The sequence below is a fragment of the Scyliorhinus canicula genome, chromosome 25, assembly GCF_902713615.1.
Source record: "Scyliorhinus canicula chromosome 25, sScyCan1.1, whole genome shotgun sequence".
In the NCBI taxonomy this organism is placed as follows: domain Eukaryota; kingdom Metazoa; phylum Chordata; class Chondrichthyes; order Carcharhiniformes; family Scyliorhinidae; genus Scyliorhinus; species Scyliorhinus canicula.
Window position 1 is genome coordinate 12,848,894 of NC_052170.1, and position 19,050 is coordinate 12,867,943.

The following is a 19,050-nucleotide window of genomic DNA, read 5'->3' on the forward strand; positions in this document are numbered from 1 at the left end:
CTAACTGCTTACATTAACATTAGACACATTTTGTACAGTATTTCATTGTTGCTTCCAGACCCTCTTTCCAGCATATGTCAGTTTGTATCATTTACCTTAGATTCAGGAGCTGATTGGTTCAAGGCTCTGTCCCCTGTGGTCCCCTAATTAGAATGCTGCATTGTCGGAGGACCCTCCCTCACCAGCCTGTTCCAGCAGTTCAGCTGAGTGTTAAAGATCCCATAGCACTATTCAGAGAAGAACAGTCTCTCTCTGTCCGACTGTCTCTCTGTCCGACGCTGTCTCTCTGTCCGACGCTGTCTCTGTCCAACGCTGTCTCTCTGTCCGACTGTCTCTCTGTCCGACTGTCTCTCTGTCCGACTGTCTCTCTGTCCGACTGTCTCTCTGTCCGACTGTCTCTCTGTCCGACTGTCTCTCTGTCCGACGCTGCCTCTCTGTCCGACGCTGTCTCTCTGTCCGACTGTCTCTCTGTCCGACGCCGCCTCTCTGTCCGACGCTGTCTCTGTCCAACGCTGTCTCTCTGTCCGACTGTCTCTCTGTCCGACGCTGCCTCTCTGTCCGACGCTGCCTCTCTGTCCGACGCTGCCTCTCTGTCCGACGCTGCCTCTCTGTCCGACGCTGCCTCTCTGTCCGACGCTGCCTCTCTGTCCGACGCTGTCTCTCTGTCCGACGCTGTCTCTCTGTCCGACGCTGCCTCTCTGTCCGACGCTGCCTCTCTGTCCGACGCTGCCTCTCTGTCCGACGCTGCCTCTCTGTCCGACGCTGCCTCTCTGTCCGACGCTGCCTCTCTGTCCGACGCTGCCTCTCTGTCCGACGCTGCCTCTCTGTCCGACGCTGCCTCTCTGTCCGACGCTGCCTCTCTGTCCGACGCTGCCTCTCTGTCCGACGCTGCCTCTCTGTCCGACGCTGCCTCTCTGTCCGACGCTGCCTCTCTGTCCGACGCTGCCTCTCTGTCCGACGCTGCCTCTCTGTCCGACGCTGCCTCTCTGTCCGACGCTGCCTCTCTGTCCGACGCTGCCTCTCTGTCCGACGCTGCCTCTCTGTCCGACGCTGCCTCTCTGTCCGACGCTGCCTCTCTGTCCGACGCTGCCTCTCTGTCCGACGCTGCCTCTCTGTCCGACGCTGCCTCTCTGTCCGACGCTGCCTCTCTGTCCGACGCTGCCTCTCTGTCCGACGCTGCCTCTCTGTCCGACGCTGTCTCTCTGTCCGACTGTCTCTCTGTCCGACTGTCTCTCTGTCCGACTGTCTCTCTGTCCGACGCTGCCTCTCTGTCCGACGCTGCCTCTCTGTCCGACGCTGCCTCTCTGTCCGACGCTGCCTCTCTGTCCGACGCTGCCCCTCTGTCCGACGCTGCCCTCTCTGTCCGACGCTGCCTCTCTGTCCGACGCTGCCTCTCTGTCCGACGCTGCCTCTCTGTCCGACGCTGCCTCTCTGTCCGACGCTGCCTCTCTGTCCGACGCTGCCTCTCTGTCCGACGCTGCCTCTCTGTCCGACGCTGCCTCTCTGTCCGACGCTGCCTCTCTGTCCGACGCTGCCTCTCTGTCCGACGCTGCCTCTCTGTCCGACGCTGCCTCTCTGTCCGACGCTGCCTCTCTGTCCGACGCTGCCTCTCTGTCCGACGCTGCCTCTCTGTCCGACGCTGCCTCTCTGTCCGACGCTGCCTCTCTGTCCGACGCTGCCTCTCTGTCCGACGCTGCCTCTCTGTCCGACGCTGCCTCTCTGTCCGACGCTGCCTCTCTGTCCGACGCTGCCTCTCTGTCCGACGCTGCCTCTCTGTCCGACGCTGCCTCTCTGTCCGACGCTGCCTCTCTGTCCGACGCTGCCTCTCTGTCCGACGCTGCCTCTCTGTCCGACGCTGCCTCTCTGTCCGACGCTGCCTCTCTGTCCGACGCTGCCTCTCTGTCCGACGCTGCCTCTCTGTCCGACGCTGCCTCTCTGTCCGACGCTGCCTCTCTGTCCGACGCTGCCTCTCTGTCCGACGCTGCCTCTCTGTCCGACGCTGCCTCTCTGTCCGACGCTGCCTCTCTGTCCGACGCTGCCTCTCTGTCCGACGCTGCCTCTCTGTCCGACGCTGCCTCTCTGTCCGACGCTGCCTCTCTGTCCGACGCTGCCTCTCTGTCCGACGCTGCCTCTCTGTCCGACGCTGCCTCTCTGTCCGACGCTGCCCTCTCTGTCCGACGCTGCCTCTCTGTCCGACGCTGCCATCTCTGTCCGACGCTGCCTCTCTGTCCGACGCTGCCTCTCTGTCCGACGCTGCCTCTCTGTCCGACGCTGCCTCTCTGTCCGACGCTGCCTCTCTGTCCGACGCTGCCTCTCTGTCCGACGCTGCCTCTCTGTCCGACGCTGCCTCTCTGTCCGACGCTGCCTCTCTGTCCGACGCTGCCTCTCTGTCCGACGCTGCCTCTCTGTCCGACGCTGCCTCTCTGTCCGACGCTGCCATCTCTGTCCGACGCTGCCTCTCTGTCCGACGCTGCCTCTCTGTCCGACGCTGCCTCTCTGTCCGACGCTGCCTCTCTGTCCGACGCTGCCTCCCTGTCCGACGCTGCCCTCTCTGTCCGACGCTGCCTCTCTGTCCGACGCTGCCTCTCTGTCCGACGCTGCCTCTCTGTCCGACGCTGCCTCTCTGTCCGACGCTGCCTCTCTGTCCGACGCTGCCTCTCTGTCCGACGCTGCCTCTCTGTCCGACGCTGCCTCTCTGTCCGACGCTGCCTCTCTGTCCGACGCTGCCTCTCTGTCCGACGCTGCCTCTCTGTCCGACGCTGCCTCTCTGTCCGACGCTGCCTCTCTGTCCGACGCTGCCTCTCTGTCCGACGCTGCCTCTCTGTCCGACGCTGCCTCTCTGTCCGACGCTGCCTCTCTGTCCGACGCTGCCTCTCTGTCCGACGCTGCCTCTCTGTCCGACGCTGCCTCTCTGTCCGACGCTGCCTCTCTGTCCGACGCTGCCTCTCTGTCCGACGCTGCCTCTCTGTCCGACGCTGCCTCTCTGTCCGACGCTGCCTCTCTGTCCGACGCTGCCTCTCTGTCCGACGCTGCCTCTCTGTCCGACGCTGCCTCTCTGTCCGACGCTGCCTCTCTGTCCGACGCTGCCTCTCTGTCCGACGCTGCCTCTCTGTCCGACGCTGCCTCTCTGTCCGACGCTGCCTCTCTGTCCGACGCTGCCTCTCTGTCCGACGCTGCCTCTCTGTCCGACGCTGCCTCTCTGTCCGACGCTGCCTCTCTGTCCGACGCTGCCTCTCTGTCCGACGCTGCCTCTCTGTCCGACGCTGCCTCTCTGTCCGACGCTGCCTCTCTGTCCGACGCTGCCTCTCTGTCCGACGCTGCCTCTCTGTCCGACGCTGCCTCTCTGTCCGACGCTGCCTCTCTGTCCGACGCTGCCTCTCTGTCCGACGCTGCCTCTCTGTCCGACGCTGCCTCTCTGTCCGACGCTGCCTCTCTGTCCGACGCTGCCTCTCTGTCCGACGCTGCCTCTCTGTCCGACGCTGCCTCTCTGTCCGACGCTGCCTCTCTGTCCGACGCTGCCTCTCTGTCCGACGCTGCCTCTCTGTCCGACGCTGCCTCTCTGTCCGACGCTGCCTCTCTGTCGACGCTGCCTCTCTGTCCGACGCTGCCTCTCTGTCCGACGCTGCCTCTCTGTCCGACGCTGCCTCTCTGTCCGACGCTGCCTCTCTGTCCGACGCTGCCTCTCTGTCCGACGCTGCCTCTCTGTCCGACGCTGCCTCTCTGTCCGACGCTGCCTCTCTGTCCGACGCTGCCTCTCTGTCCGACGCTGCCTCTCTGTCCGACGCTGCCTCTCTGTCCGACGCTGCCTCTCTGTCCGACGCTGCCTCTCTGTCCGACGCTGCCTCTCTGTCCGACGCTGCCTCTCTGTCCGACGCTGCCTCTCTGTCCGACGCTGCCTCTCTGTCCGACGCTGCCTCTCTGTCCGACGCTGCCTCTCTGTCCGACGCTGCCTCTCTGTCCGACGCTGCCTCTCTGTCCGACGCTGCCTCTCTGTCCGACGCTGCCTCTCTGTCCGACGCTGCCTCTCTGTCCGACGCTGCCTCTCTGTCCGACGCTGCCTCTCTGTCCGACGCTGCCTCTCTGTCCGACGCTGCCTCTCTGTCCGACGCTGCCTCTCTGTCCGACGCTGCCTCTCTGTCCGACGCTGCCTCTCTGTCCGACGCTGCCTCTCTGTCCGACGCTGCCTCTCTGTCCGACGCTGCCTCTCTGTCCGACGCTGCCTCTCTGTCCGACGCTGCCTCTCTGTCCGACGCTGCCTCTCTGTCCGACGCTGCCTCTCTGTCCGACGCTGCCTCTCTGTCCGACGCTGCCTCTCTGTCCGACGCTGCCTCTCTGTCCGACGCTGCCTCTCTGTCCGACGCTGCCTCTCTGTCCGACGCTGCCTCTCTGTCCGACGCTGCCTCTCTGTCCGACGCTGCCTCTCTGTCCGACGCTGCCTCTCTGTCCGACGCTGCCTCTCTGTCCGACGCTGCCTCTCTGTCCGACGCTGCCTCTCTGTCCGACGCTGCCTCTCTGTCCGACGCTGCCTCTCTGTCCGACGCTGCCTCTCTGTCCGACGCTGCCTCTCTGTCCGACGCTGCCTCTCTGTCCGACGCTGCCTCTCTGTCCGACGCTGCCTCTCTGTCCGACGCTGCCTCTCTGTCCGACGCTGCCTCTCTGTCCGACGCTGCCTCTCTGTCCGACGCTGCCTCTCTGTCCGACGCTGCCTCTCTGTCCGACGCTGCCTCTCTGTCCGACGCTGCCTCTCTGTCCGACGCTGCCTCTCTGTCCGACGCTGCCTCTCTGTCCGACGCTGCCTCTCTGTCCGACGCTGCCTCTCTGTCCGACGCTGCCTCTCTGTCCGACGCTGCCTCTCTGTCCGACGCTGCCTCTCTGTCCGACGCTGCCTCTCTGTCCGACGCTGCCTCTCTGTCCGACGCTGCCTCTCTGTCCGACGCTGCCTCTCTGTCCGACGCTGCCTCTCTGTCCGACGCTGCCTCTCTGTCCGACGCTGCCTCTCTGTCCGACGCTGCCTCTCTGTCCGACGCTGCCTCTCTGTCCGACGCTGCCTCTCTGTCCGACGCTGCCTCTCTGTCCGACGCTGCCTCTCTGTCCGACGCTGCCTCTCTGTCCGACGCTGCCTCTCTGTCCGACGCTGCCTCTCTGTCCGACGCTGCCTCTCTGTCCGACGCTGCCTCTCTGTCCGACGCTGCCTCTCTGTCCGACGCTGCCTCTCTGTCCGACGCTGCCTCTCTGTCCGACGCTGCCTCTCTGTCCGACGCTGCCTCTCTGTCCGACGCTGCCTCTCTGTCCGACGCTGCCTCTCTGTCCGACGCTGCCTCTCTGTCCGACGCTGCCTCTCTGTCCGACGCTGCCTCTCTGTCCGACGCTGCCTCTCTGTCCGACGCTGCCTCTCTGTCCGACGCTGCCTCTCTGTCCGACGCTGCCTCTCTGTCCGACGCTGCCTCTCTGTCCGACGCTGCCTCTCTGTCCGACGCTGCCTCTCTGTCCGACGCTGCCTCTCTGTCCGACGCTGCCTCTCTGTCCGACGCTGCCTCTCTGTCCGACGCTGCCTCTCTGTCCGACGCTGCCTCTCTGTCCGACGCTGCCTCTCTGTCCGACGCTGCCTCTCTGTCCGACGCTGCCTCTCTGTCCGACGCTGCCTCTCTGTCCGACGCTGCCTCTCTGTCCGACGCTGCCTCTCTGTCCGACGCTGCCTCTCTGTCCGACGCTGCCTCTCTGTCCGACGCTGCCTCTCTGTCCGACGCTGCCTCTCTGTCCGACGCTGCCTCTCTGTCCGACGCTGCCTCTCTGTCCGACGCTGCCTCTCTGTCCGACGCTGCCTCTCTGTCCGACGCTGCCTCTCTGTCCGACGCTGCCTCTCTGTCCGACGCTGCCTCTCTGTCCGACGCTGCCTCTCTGTCCGACGCTGCCTCTCTGTCCGACGCTGCCTCTCTGTCCGACGCTGCCTCTCTGTCCGACGCTGCCTCTCTGTCCGACGCCGCCTCCCTGTCCGACGCCGCCTCTCTGTCCGACGCCGCCTCCCTGTCCGACGCCGCCTCCCTGTCCGACGCCGCCTCCCTGTCCGACGCCGTCTCTCTGTCCGACGCTGCCTCTCTGTCCGACGCCGTCTCTCTGTCCGACGCCGTCTCTCTGTCCGACGCCGTCTCTCTGTCCGACGCTGCCTCCCTGTCCGACGCTGCCTCTCTGTCCGACGCCGTCTCTCTGTCCGACGCTGCCTCTCTGTCCGACGCTGCCTCTCTGTCCGACGCCGTCTCTCTGTCCGACGCTGTCTCTCTGTCCGACGCTGCCTCCCTGCCCGACGCTGCCTCCCTGTCCGACGCTGCCTCCCTGTCCGACGCTGTCTCTCTGTCCGACGCTGCCTCCCTGCCCGACGCCGCCTCCCTGTCCGACGCCGCCTCCCTGCCCGACGCCGCCTTCCTGCCCGACGCCGCCTCCCTGTCCGACGCTGCCTCTCTGTCCGACGCCGCCTCTCTGTCCGACGCTGCCTCTCTGTCCGACGCTGCCTCTCTGTCCGACGCTGCCTCTCTGTCCGACGCCGCCTCTCTGTCCGACGCCGCCTCCCTGTCCGACGCTGCCTCTCTGTCCGGCGCTGCCTCTCTGTCCGGCGCTGCCTCTCTGTCCGGCGCTGCCTCTCTGTCCGACGCTGCCTCTCTGTCCGACGCTGCCTCTCTGTCCGACGCCGCCTGTCTGTCCGACGCCGCCTGTCTGTCCGACGCCGCCTGTCTGTCCGACGCCGCCTGTCTGTCCGACGCCGCCTGTCTGTCCGACGCCGCCTGTCTGTCTCTGTCTGTCTCTGTCTGTCTCTGTCTGTCTCTGTCTGTCTCTGTCTGTCTCTGTCTGTCTCTGTCTGTCTCTGTCTGTCTCTGTCTGTCTCTGTCTGTCTGTCTGTCTCTGTCTGTCTGTCTGTCTGTCTCTGTCTGTCTGTCTCTGTCTGTCTGTCTCTGTCTGTCTGTCTCTGTCTGTCTGTCTCTGTCTGTCTGTCTCTGTCTGTCTGTCTCTGTCTGTCTGTCTCTGTCTGTCTCTGTCTGTCTCTGTCTGTCTCTGTCTGTCTGTCTGTCTCTGTCTGTCTTTCTGTGTGACGCTGTCTCTCCCTGTCTCTGTCTGTCTGTCTCTCTGTGTGACGCTGTCTCTCCCTGTCTCTGTCTGTCTGCCTCTCTGTGTGACGCTGTCTCTCTCTCTCCGCTCTTTCCGTTGTTTCCTTTCTCCCTCTCTCTGAACGCTTATCTGGAGCATACTGTTGAACACGCATTTCCCTTGTTTGTGTCACCTGCCCAGCACAAGGAGAAAGTGGAGAAGTTGAAGAACCAGGCAGAGCAGTTCTGCAACAAGTTGGGCAAATTCCGAATGCCCTTTGCCTGGACCGCCATCCACCTGATGAACATTGTGAGCAGTGCCGGGAGCCTGGAGCGAGAATGCTCAGACTCAGAAAGTGGTGAGATACTTGCATGTGTTTCAGTTCTGCCCTCCTCAAGCTGATCCCTTTCATAGTTGAGTCTATTAAGTGAAGTTTGTGTAATACAAGACAAAGGTCTGTCAGGAAGTGCACGTTGGTATCAGCATGAATTTCAGGATGGATCTTTCCAGTAGCAGCATTTTGCATGTACGTTTGTTTGTTCAGGGGATGTGGATGTCGCTGGCTGGACCAGAAGTTATTGCCCATCCTAATTGTCCTTGAGAAAGTGGCATTGAGGAGAAAGTAGTGATGAGTGCCTCCTTTGAACCGCAGCAATCCATGTAGTGTAGGTACACCCATAGAGATGTTAGGAAGGGGGTTCCAGGATTTTGATCCAGCGATAGTGAAGGAGTGGTGATTTATTTCCAAGTCAGGATGATTTGTGGAGATGGTGATGTTCCCATGCATCTCCTGCCCTTTCTTAAAATCTAAAGTGCCCAATTCTTTTTTGTTTCCAATTAAGGGGCAATTTACCTGCGCATCTTTGGGTTGTGGGGAGTGAGACCCACGCAGACATGGGGAGAATGTGCAAACTGCACACGGACAGTGACCCGGGGCCGGGATTGAACCCGGGTCCTCGGCGCCGTGAGACAGCAGTGCTAACCACTCCGCTGGGCATGTGGCCTCCTCGGCTGTCAGTTGAATGCTGAAGGGGGACATTTAGCACCGGCAGTAGGTTTATAGCAAAGGGAAACAGCGGCTTTTACCCTCTTATTGTGATTTCTTCCCAGAACGAAAGGGAACGTGGACAGACCGGAAGAAAAGGACGTTGGAGCGGATGAGCATTGGCGATGACACCTGCAACTACACCAATTTCCGACCAGCTACCCTGACTGTCACCAACTTCTTCAAACAGGTAAACGATAAACAGAGACATTAAGGCCCAAAAGAATAGTCCAAGGTAAGTAAATGTGGCTCATTGTGGTTTACATACAACTATCTTCCCACTTGAAAAGAAAGCAAGTTGCCCACTTGGGAGGCTGAAGTTCACAGGTTGTTTTCTGAATGACCCAAGCTGCGTGCCCTTCAACTGCAAGTGGCTTCATTATTCAAGCTGAAAAACATCTTGCAAGGACCACCTCAGCAACTTAAAGGTCATTGCTTGAGACTCCAGTCTCTTTATGCAATGTCATGGGAGACCTGAGAAGCAAAGAGTGCCACTGGGCTTATAATGTGCAAGGTACTTCACTGTGGTTTCCCTTCTCCTTTAGCCCCCTCAGTTGTTGCAGGCTTGTGATGCTTAAACTTTCCTGACCTTTCCTCCCGGCTTAGAGCTTTGTGAACATCGAGAAGAAGGTTTGGTGCGTGTTTTGCTGTGCCAGGCTGGCTTGGACGAGTGCCCGTGTGGAATACAAGAAGGGACTTGTGTCAAAATCCTGAGATTGTGTACTTGAGTTCTTAGTTGCATCAGTAACGGTGTGACCATGCGGGTGAATTGACTATTATGGCCGTGTGGGTGACGGTGGTGTGAGTGAGTTGAAGGGAGAAATGCTGGGCTATCTGCTACCTTCATTGCCCCTTCCACCCCCTGCTACCTAATCAAAGCAACTTGCTGCCGCAGTGGTTTCTCTCTAAGATGTCAAATTTCTTGTCAAGGATAGCTTTATTTTATTTTTTATTTATTTTGAAAATATATTCCGAGTACCCAATTCTTTTTTTCCAATTAAAGGGCAATTTAGCGTGGCCAATCCACCCACCCTGCACATCTTTAGGTATTGGGAGTGAAGCCCACGTAAACACGGTACGAATGTGCAAACTCCACACAGACAGTGACCCAGAGCCGGGACCTCGGCGCCGTGAGGCAGCAACGCTAACCACTGAGCCACAGTGCTGCCCTTAGCTTTATGTCCTAATTGTGAAGTCTTGGAAACCATTTTCAAGCAGAGGCCATGATATTGGATCATTGTCCTTGTGTTTCATCAGGAAGGGGATCGTTTAAGCGATGAAGACTTGTACAAGTTCCTGGCAGACATGAGGAGGCCCTCGTCCGTTCTGAGGAGACTGCGACCAGTGACAGGTAACTGTGCCCTGAAGAGTAGAAGATACAAAAAGCAAGTATTGGGTGGCAGCAAGCGACTAATGTGGTTTTTATGCAATGAGGAAGCGAACAAACGGACACTTTACTAATTTTGTGGAAACAAACGTTAATTTGCTTGCTGGACCTGACGTTGACTCGTCCTCATTTAAATATGTTCTGCCCTCCTCCTGACGTTCCCAGCATCACCAACCCCAGTCCTCAGCCAATTTGATTGATTCCGCCTGAGATAACGAAATGGCTGAAGGCACTGGATACAGTAAAGAACCTGACCACAATAGGAGGAAGATTTGTGTTCCAGAACAAGCCAAGCCACGTAATCGCTGGCTAGACCACCAGTTGTTGCTCATCCCTAATCACCCTTCAGAAGATAGTGGTGAGCCACCTCCTTGAACAATTGCAGTCCATGTGGTGTAGGTGCACCCACAGTGCTGTTAGGGGGGGGGGGGGAGTTCTACGATTTTGACCCAGTGAAAAAATGGCTGACATATTTCCAAGCAGAGGCAGACTTACACTTTTGGGGGCTCCGCGCTCTCCCTCGTTTCGGGATCCCATGTCATGCCGTGACCCCTGGTGATGTGGCATCCCGCCCCCTAATGATATCAGTGGATGGCCAAGGCAGGTCAGATATCACAAAAGATACTGCAATTGATCAGAGTGAGAAATGACTGACACCAAAAAAGCAACAAAAACAACACGAAGAAAGACAATGTTGGGTTCTGTCCAGCCCTCTCACTCTCAGTCTTGCCTGGCTGGCCTCTGGTCGAGTCGCCGTCCCCACTGGCCGCATCTCCCCGATTCCACAGGAGACACTGCCGGCGCTAGCCTGACCTTTCCACCTCCCAACTGCTGCTCTGCTCCACTCTCGGCCTCTCACCTGGGTGGCTGGACTTCAAGCCTCGACGACTGCGTGCTCTCCAGGCTGGCTGCTGCTGCTGGCTTTGTGGCTTGGCCTCTGCTCACCCTCACCATTGCTGCCCAATTCAGCCCACTCACACTCAACCCTGCCTGGCTGGCCTCTGATGGTTTGTCCAGCTCCCATTGCTCCCTGAGACACTACGCCAGAGCTTGCCTGACCTTCTTTGCACCTCCCGACTGCTGCTCTGCTCGCCTCTCGGTTCTAGCTTCGGTGGCGGGGCCTCGAGCCTCAATAACCGCATGCGCTCCTGGCACTCCACAGTGCTGTGTGTTTCATTGAATGTCTGCCTCTGTTAGCAAGTCAGGAGGGTGAGTGACCTGGAGGGGGAATTTGAAGATGATGGTGTTCCCATGCATCTGTTATCCATGTTCCACCTGGAGGTAGAGGTTGCAGATTTGGAAGGTGTTATTGAAGGGGCCTTGGCGTGTGGCTGCACAGCATCTTGTAGCTGGTACACATGGCTGCCACTGTGCATCAGTGGTGGAGGAGTGAATGTTTATGGTCGTGGATGGGTGCAGATCAACTACAGAGGCTGGGAATTCTGTGGCGGGTAACTCACTTCTTGACTTGCCAAAGCCTGTCCACCATCAACAAGGCACAAGTCAGGATATGATGGAATACTCTCCACTTGCCTGGGTGAGTACAGCTCCATCATTCATCCTGAAGGAGCTATAATCGCCGTTCTTTCACTATCGCTGAGGTCAAAATCCTGGAATTCCCCTCTATCCAGCACTGTAGGCGTATCTATCCAAATAGACTGCAGGGGTTTAAGGAGTGAGGGTCTGTAACTTCACACTTCTTGCACTTCCTTGGTTTATCTTAAAAGTATGTCTTCTCTATTGACAGCTCAATTAAAGATCGATATATCTCCAGCTCCTGAAAGCCCACACTACTGCCTCTCTCCTGAGCTGCTCCACGTCAAACCGTACCCAGATCCTCGAGTCCGCCCGACAAAAGAAATCCTGGAGTTCCCAGCAAGGGAGGTCAACATGCCCTACACAACATACAGGTAACAATCCGCCTTGGTCATTGTCTACCTCAGCTGTACTATTGGCACCATCACCATTGCTAGGGGAGAGGGTGGGGCGGGGCAGGGTTAGAGCGTTCTCTACCTTTTGTTCAGTGGTGGCAAACTCCATTAATGTTATATCCACCCAACAACATCCTCAGGGTATCAGCAGGTCTGTGGGACCTTTCTGAGCACAAATGGACTGCTGTACTTGTCAAAGCTATAACAGTGACCACATGTCTAGGTACGTCATTGGTTATGAATGCTTCAGGGCATCCTGAGGATGTGGAAGGTGCCATATTCAATGTAACTTTATTTTTTTTTTCTCCCCGTTTCTTTCTTCTTTAAAGTGCTTACAGCCAGTAATTTAAAAAAAAAAATATTTTCTCTCATTTATCCTTTCATGGGAAGTGTCGCCGGCTAGACCAACATCTGTCCCCATTCTCACCCCTATTTTCCCTGAAGAAGGTGGTGCTGAGCTGCCCCTGTGAACCGCTGCAGTCCCATTTAGAACATAGAACAGTACAGCACAGAACAGGCCCTTCGGCCCTCAATGTTGTGCCGAGCCATGATCACCCTACTCAAACCCACGTATCCACCCTATACCCGTAACCCAACAACCCCCCACCCCTTAACCTTACTTTTTAGGACACTACGGGCAATTTAGCATGGCCAATCCACCTAACCCGCACATCTTTGGACTGTGGGAGGAAACCGGAGCACCCGGAGGAAACCCACGCACACACGGGGAGGACGTGCAGACTCCACACAGACAGTGACCCAGCCGGGAATCAAACCTGGGACCCTGGAGCTGTGAAGCATTTATGCTAACCACCATGCTACCGTGCTGCCCTTTGTTGCCGCTATGCCCACAGCGGCGCGAGGGAGGGAGTTCCAGGAGTTGGACCCAGCGACACTGAGAACAGTGATATTGCTCTGAGATAGGATGGCGTGGTTTGGAGAGGAACCAGCAGGTGGTGGTGTTTCCCATGCAGCTGATGCCAGTGCCTTTCTTGGTGGGTAGTGGTAGCAAGTTTTGAGGGTGCTTGTCGAAGGAGCTTTGGTGAGTGTCATACCCCAGGCTTGGGGGAGGATAACGTAGGCCCAAAGGTGGGCCAAAAATTATAAATATCGCAATGGCAGATCAAGCAAAGATACCTTTATGCAATGATGTTTATTTATACTCCAAATCTCAGTGCAAAGAATTTACAATACAGCGGAAAAAAACATTTGACTGATCAAAATAACAATCAATTCATAGAATTATAGAATCCCTACGGTGCAGGAGGAAGCCATTCGACCAATTGAGTCTGCACTGACCCTCTGAAAGAGCACTTCCCTGCCCTATCCCAATAACCCCTTAACCTAACCTGCACATCCCTGGACACTAAAGGGCAATTTAGCGTGGCCAATCCATTTAATCTGCACGTTTTTGGACTGCGGGAGGAAACCCACGCAGAAACTGGGAGGAAGTGCAAACTCCACACAGTCACCCAAGGTTAGACTTCAACCTGAGGTTCCTGGCGCTGTGAGGCAGCAGTGCTAACCACTGTGCCACCGTGGCGCCCCTAGCATTTGCAATTAATCACAAAGCAAGCGCTTGACAGGTGAGAGCTACTGTCCCTGCATCAACTGTACAAACTGTGTCTCTTTCTACCTGAAGCCAAAAATAATCAAACAAAAAAAAACATACAATAAATGCTTCAAATACCATACATCAGTATAATCACGTGCAAATTAACAACCCGGATTTTAGATATGCATAAAGCACAGAATAAATCTAAATACAAGTATAATGCTACCATAAGGTAATAAAACACTTTCAGAAATACCCATGACCTTGGAATCTCCCAACCACAGAGATCTGCACATGTGTAACTTTTGAACCGGCAAGATGGAAAACACAAACAAACAACAGGACTTGCCAGCATTGAAGGGTAGTGTATGCGTGCACATGAATGTATACAGTAGTCCCCCGTTATACTGCGCTCCGCAATACCGCGGTTCGCGATATACCGCGGGGGGGCTTATGGACCCCAACTGTCAGTTGTGTCAATTTCAGCGGCCGGCTCACTTTGATCCGGAGAGGGAAGCTGTTCTCTGACTGAAACAATCAGCCAGCCGCTGAAATTGACACTGCCGGCTGCTCTCTCCCTCCAATCAGTACCCCAGCAGCCACAGCCTGAAGCCCAGCAGCCACGGCCTGTACCCCAGGAGCCACAGCCTGTACCCTAGCAGCCACAGCCTGAACCCCAGCAGCCACAGTACCCCAGCAGCCACAGCCTGAAGCCCAGCAGCCACAGCCTGAAGCCCAGCAGCCACAGCCTGTACCCCAGCAGCCACAGCCTGTACCCCAGCAGCCACAGTACCCCAGCAGCCACAGCCTGAAGCCCAGCAGCCACGGCCTGTACCCCAGCAGCCACAGCCTGAACCCCAGCTACAGAGGGGAGGGGCGATGTGAGACCATGCTGGTCTTGCAGAGGCCCGTATGACCTCCTCCTGTGTTCTCTGCTCTCTCCCTCCAATCAGCGGGCAGTGTCAATTTCAGCGGCCGGCTCACTTTGATACGAAGAGGGAAGCTGCTCTCTGAAACAATCAGCCGGCCGCTGAAATTGACACTGCCCGCTGCTCTCTCCCTCCAATCAGAAACATTAAAACTTAAAAGTTGGATTGGAGGGAGAGAGCAGCCGGCAGTGTCAATTTCAGCGGCCGGCTGATTGTTTCAGTGAGAGAGCAGCTTCCCTCTCCGGATCAAAGTGAGCCGGCCGCTGAAATTGACACTGTTTTAATTAGATCCACGATGGGGGTTTTAAATTTATTTAAAAATCTATGCTAGCGCTTCCCATTGTGAGTCTACGGGGGTCTGACCTCTCCCCCCACCCCCCCGTAGACTCTCAATGGGAAGCGCTAGCATAGATTTTTAAATAAATTTAAAACCCCCATCGTGGATATCCGCGGCTCGGATGCAACGCGGGTGGGGGTCTTGGACCCCAACACCCGTGTTATAAAGGGGCACTACTGTAGTGGGTTTTCAAAAGCACGGCAGAAGGCCGGTAGCGGGGCTCTCCATCACAGTGAGTTGTTGCAGTGCATCTTGTAGATCAGTGTTCTTCAAACTTTTTTTCCGGGGGCCCTTTTTTACCAACCGGCCAACGTTCGGGTCCCAACCCAGCCGACATTCTGGACCCAACCCAGCCGACATTCTGGACCCAACACGGCCGACATTCTGGACCCAACACGGCCAACCTTCGCGACCCACGCCAGCCGACCTGAGTGACCCACGCCGGCCGACCTGCGCGACCCACGCCGGCCGACCTGCGCGACCCACGCCGGCCGACCTGCGCGACCCACGCCGGCCGACCTGCGCGACCCACGCCGGCCGACCTGCGCGACCCACGCCGGCCGACCTGCGCGACCCACGCCGGCCGACCTGCGCGACCCACGCCGGCCGACCTGAGTGACCCACGCCGGCCGACCTGCGCGACCCACCATTTTCTCTTACCTTGTTTGCTGCTGATAAAAATGGAGGAAGTGGCTTTGGGTCCCTTTGGCCCTCGTACACGCTCCCCCAATGGAACCTGTTGGATGAAGGTGAAGCCTCCCGGTGTCGGAAAGTATGGAGCCTCCATCTGTCCAAAGTTCGGCATTTTTTTCCTGTAAAATTTTAACAAACCCCCCCTGAACTTGTAAAAAAAAAACTAAAACGAATAAAATAAATGAAAAATATAAAAATTAAATGAATAAAATAAATGAATAAAATGAATTTAAAAAACCCGAACTTGTAAAAATAATAAAATAAATAAAAATTAAATGAATAAAACCCCCCGAACTTGAAACAAAAAGCTGCGACCGTTTAAAAAAACAATAGCGGCAGCACTGCGCACGTGCGCCCGATCATCGGCGCACATGCACGTAGTTTTGCGCATGCGCGCACAATGCGGCCGAATTTGTTTTACATGTCCGCGGCCATTTTAAAGGCCACTTGCTGCTGCGCGGGGATTTGCACGATCGGGAGTGCCGCAAAGGAAGGCTTCGCAACCCTCCCGACACCCGCCCGCGACCCACCCACGGGTTGCACCCCCTACTTTGAAGAACACTGTTGTAGATGGTACACACGGCTGCCACTGCGTTGGTAGTGGCGGGAGTGAATGTGTGGTGGATGAGGTCCCAATGAAGTGAGCTGCTTTGGGTGGGTGGTATCGAGCATTTTTAGCATTGTCGGAGCTGCACCCATCCAGCCAAGTGGAGATTATTCCATCACACTCCTGACTTGCGCCTCGTCGATGATGGACAGGCTTTGGGAGTCGGGAGCTGAGTTACTCTGTGCAGACTCCCTAACCTCTGACTTGTCCTGGTGGCTACAGTATTTATATGGCTAGTCCAGTTCAGTTTCTGGTCAACGGTAACCAGCAGGGCGCTGAGATTTCAGCGACGGTAATGTCAAGGCAAAATGGTTAGATCCTCTCTTGTTGGGAGGCCGTCATTGCCTGGCGTTTGTGTGGCGCGAAAGACTTGTCAGCCCAAGCCTGGATATTGTCCAGACCTTGTTGCATATTGAAACGGACTGTTTCAGTATTTGAGGAGTCACAAATGGTGCTGAACATTTTCCAATCATGAGCGAACATCCCCCACTTCTGACTTTGTAGACATTGTATTGAATTGAAGACACTGTTGTAAAATAGGAAAATGTGCCAGACAGTTTGAGTACAAGTTCCCAACAACTGTAATGAGACCCTCTGCTATCTCTTCCAACCCAATCGGGGCCCCCAGCCCTTCTACCTGCTCCCCCGTCCACCTTCGGGAAATTCAGCCCCCCTAAGAAGTGCCTTATCTCCTCCTGCCCAGGTGGGGGTTCCGACCTGTACAGCCTACTGTAAGATTCCTTAAACACCTTATTCACCCCTGCTGAGTCTCCAACCAGGTTCCCGTCCCTGTCCTTTACTTTCCCTATCTCCCTGGCAGCCTCCCTCTTTCTAAACTGATGTGCAAGCTTTCTGCTTGCCTTCTCTTCATGCTCATTAATCGCCCCCCTCGCCTTTCTCAGCTGCTCTACCGCCCTCCCTGTGGTCCACAAGCCAAACTCCACCTGTAGCCTCCGCCGTTCCCTTAAAAGTCCTGCCTCTGGGGTCTCCGCATAGCTCCTGTCGACCTGTAATATCTCCTTTACCGTCTCTGCCCTGTCTACTTTCTCCCTGTGGGACCGTATGAAGATCAGCTCCCCTCTAACCACCGCCTTCAATGCCTCCCAGACCACCTCTGCTGAAACTTTCCCCGTGTTGTTGACTTCCAGGTAGTTCTGAATACATTTCCTCAACCTCCTGCACACCTCTTCGTTGGCTAAAAGTCCTAAGTCCATTCTCCAGTGCGGGCGCTGGCTACTGTCCTTGCTTAGGCCCCTTATCTACCGCGGGTGACGTTTTATAGCCATGTGTTTCTCAGCGCTGCGAGCACCAGGAAGCATGTGGCTAAACGCGCTCGCTACGGAACTTCATTCTCTTTTAGTTGAATAACATCCAATATGTACAGCTGATTTCTTGAGATCTGTGAGGAATAAGGTAATACTGGCAATTAGCCCCTTGAGGTCATCAGAGCTTGGTGTAGTGGTCCCTCTGGTGGCAGCAAATCAATATTGCAACTTTAAAAAAAAATTAATTGTTTTTATTTTTCTTATCTCACAGAGCACAGAAAAAAAAAGATTAACATTGTGAAAGAGTTGGAATTGTATACAACGTCAATCATAGTTGCCAGAAATATAAAAGAAACAATTACAAAGGCATTTCTGGTTTAGAGAATCAAGTTACATGTACAGACAAGTGTAGATACAAGTTCATAAGATATCGGAGCAGAATTAGGCCATTCGACCCATCGAGTCTGCTCCGCCATTCGATCATGGCTGATATCTTCCACATCCCCATTCTCCTGCTTTCTCCCTGTAACCCCTGATCTTCTTTCTCCCCGTAACCCCTGATCTTCATATTAATCAAGAACATGACCAACACGAGGGGACTAGCTTTAAATTGAGGGGTGGTAGATATAGGACAGATGTCAGAAGCAGTTTCTTGACTCAGAGAGTAGTAGGGGTGTGGAACGCCCTGCCTGCAACAGTAGTAGACTTGCCAACTTTAAGGGCATTTATGTGGTCACTGGATAGACATATGGATGAAAATGGAATAGTGTAGGTCAGATAGGCTTCAGATGGTTTCACAGGTCGGCGCAACATCGAGGGCCGAAGGGCCCGTACTGCGCTGTAATGTTCTAACATCATATTTGTGCTTGGGCTGCTGTTACCGACAGCGATACAGACCAAGAGCTGTATGGTTAAATCAGGCAGAGTAGTTCTTTCATAGAACACCTGAACTAGGAGCAGGAGTGGGCAATTTAGCCTCACGAGCCTGCTCCACTATTCAATACGATCATGGCTGATTTCATCATGGCCTTAACACCACCATCCTGCCCATTCTCCATAACCCTTCAACGCATTACCAATTAAACATCCGTCTAACTCCTTAAATTTACTGTCCCAGCATCCACCACACTCTGGGGTAGATTTCTCAGATTCACAACCCTTTGGGAGAAGTCGTTTCGCCTCAACTCTGTTTTAGATTTGCTACCTCCTGTCATAAGACACGGGAGCAGAAGTAGGCCACTCGGCCCATCTAGTCTGATCCCAATCATGACTGATATGTTTCTCATCCCATTCTCCTGCCTTCTCCCCATAACCCCTGATTCCCCTATTATCCAAAGACTGACCTCTTGTTCTAGAATGTCCCACAAGAGGAAGCATCCGCTCCATGTCTATTTTATCCACACCTTATATCATCTTGTGCACCTCAATTTGATCTCCCCTCATTCTTCTAAATTCGAGAGAGTATAGGCCTAAAATGTTCAATCTCTCCTCATACGGCAAACCCCTCATCTCTGGAATCAACCCAGTGAACCTCCTCTGAACTGCCTCCAATGCCACCACATCTTTCCTCAAATAAAGAGACCAAAACTGTGCACAATGCTCCAGGTGTGGTTGTGGTCTCACCAATGCCGTGTCCAGTTGCAACAACACTTCCTTACCTTTATACTCTATTCTTTTAGCTATAAATGCCAACACTCCATTTATTTTATTTCTTTATTATCTGCTGTATCTACATGCTAATTTTCTATGACTTATGAAAGAGGATCCCCATATCCCTCTGTAACAGAGCATCCCGAAGTGTCTCCCTATTTAGCTAATAGGTATATGTAATGAGCGGTGTTGGGTCGGGTGGGGTGGGGAGTGCTCTCTCTGGTTTAGTTCATGTGAACAATATTCTCATGACTGGGATCCACCTTTGAAACAATTTTTCGCTCTGTAAACGTAATGCATGCTTGATTCTTTTCATCTCAAATAGCTCTCTGACTTTGGATAGCCAAGTTTCATAGGTTGGGCATATGGGTTTCAGCCACTTGAGGGCGATACCCTTAATGGCGGCAATAAGCAATTATGGGCTTTAGAGTGGTTTCACAGGTCGGCGCAACATCGAGGGCCGAAGGGCCTGTACTGCGCTGTTATGTTCTATGTTCTTTTTTCCTTCCATCCCCTCTGGAGTTGTGCCTCATAAAGCAGTTAGTGAGGGGAGTCTGTGGGATGTCCATGTGGA

At 55.4% G+C, this 19,050-nt stretch overlaps 1 protein-coding gene across 9 annotated transcripts in view; it reads left to right on the top strand.

Annotated features, from left to right (window-relative positions):
- Positions 1-19,050, top strand: part of LOC119957052 (dedicator of cytokinesis protein 7-like) — a 179,182-nt gene that overhangs the window by 64,483 nt on the left and 95,649 nt on the right. For all 9 annotated transcript variants that reach the window (XM_038784661.1, XM_038784663.1, XM_038784662.1 and 6 more), the window contains exons 11-14: positions 7,279-7,435; positions 8,188-8,312; positions 9,380-9,473; positions 11,257-11,419. In XM_038784661.1, coding sequence (XP_038640589.1) covers positions 7,279-7,435; positions 8,188-8,312; positions 9,380-9,473; positions 11,257-11,419 — 539 coding nt within the window. The remainder of the gene's footprint in view (positions 1-7,278; positions 7,436-8,187; positions 8,313-9,379; positions 9,474-11,256; positions 11,420-19,050) is intronic.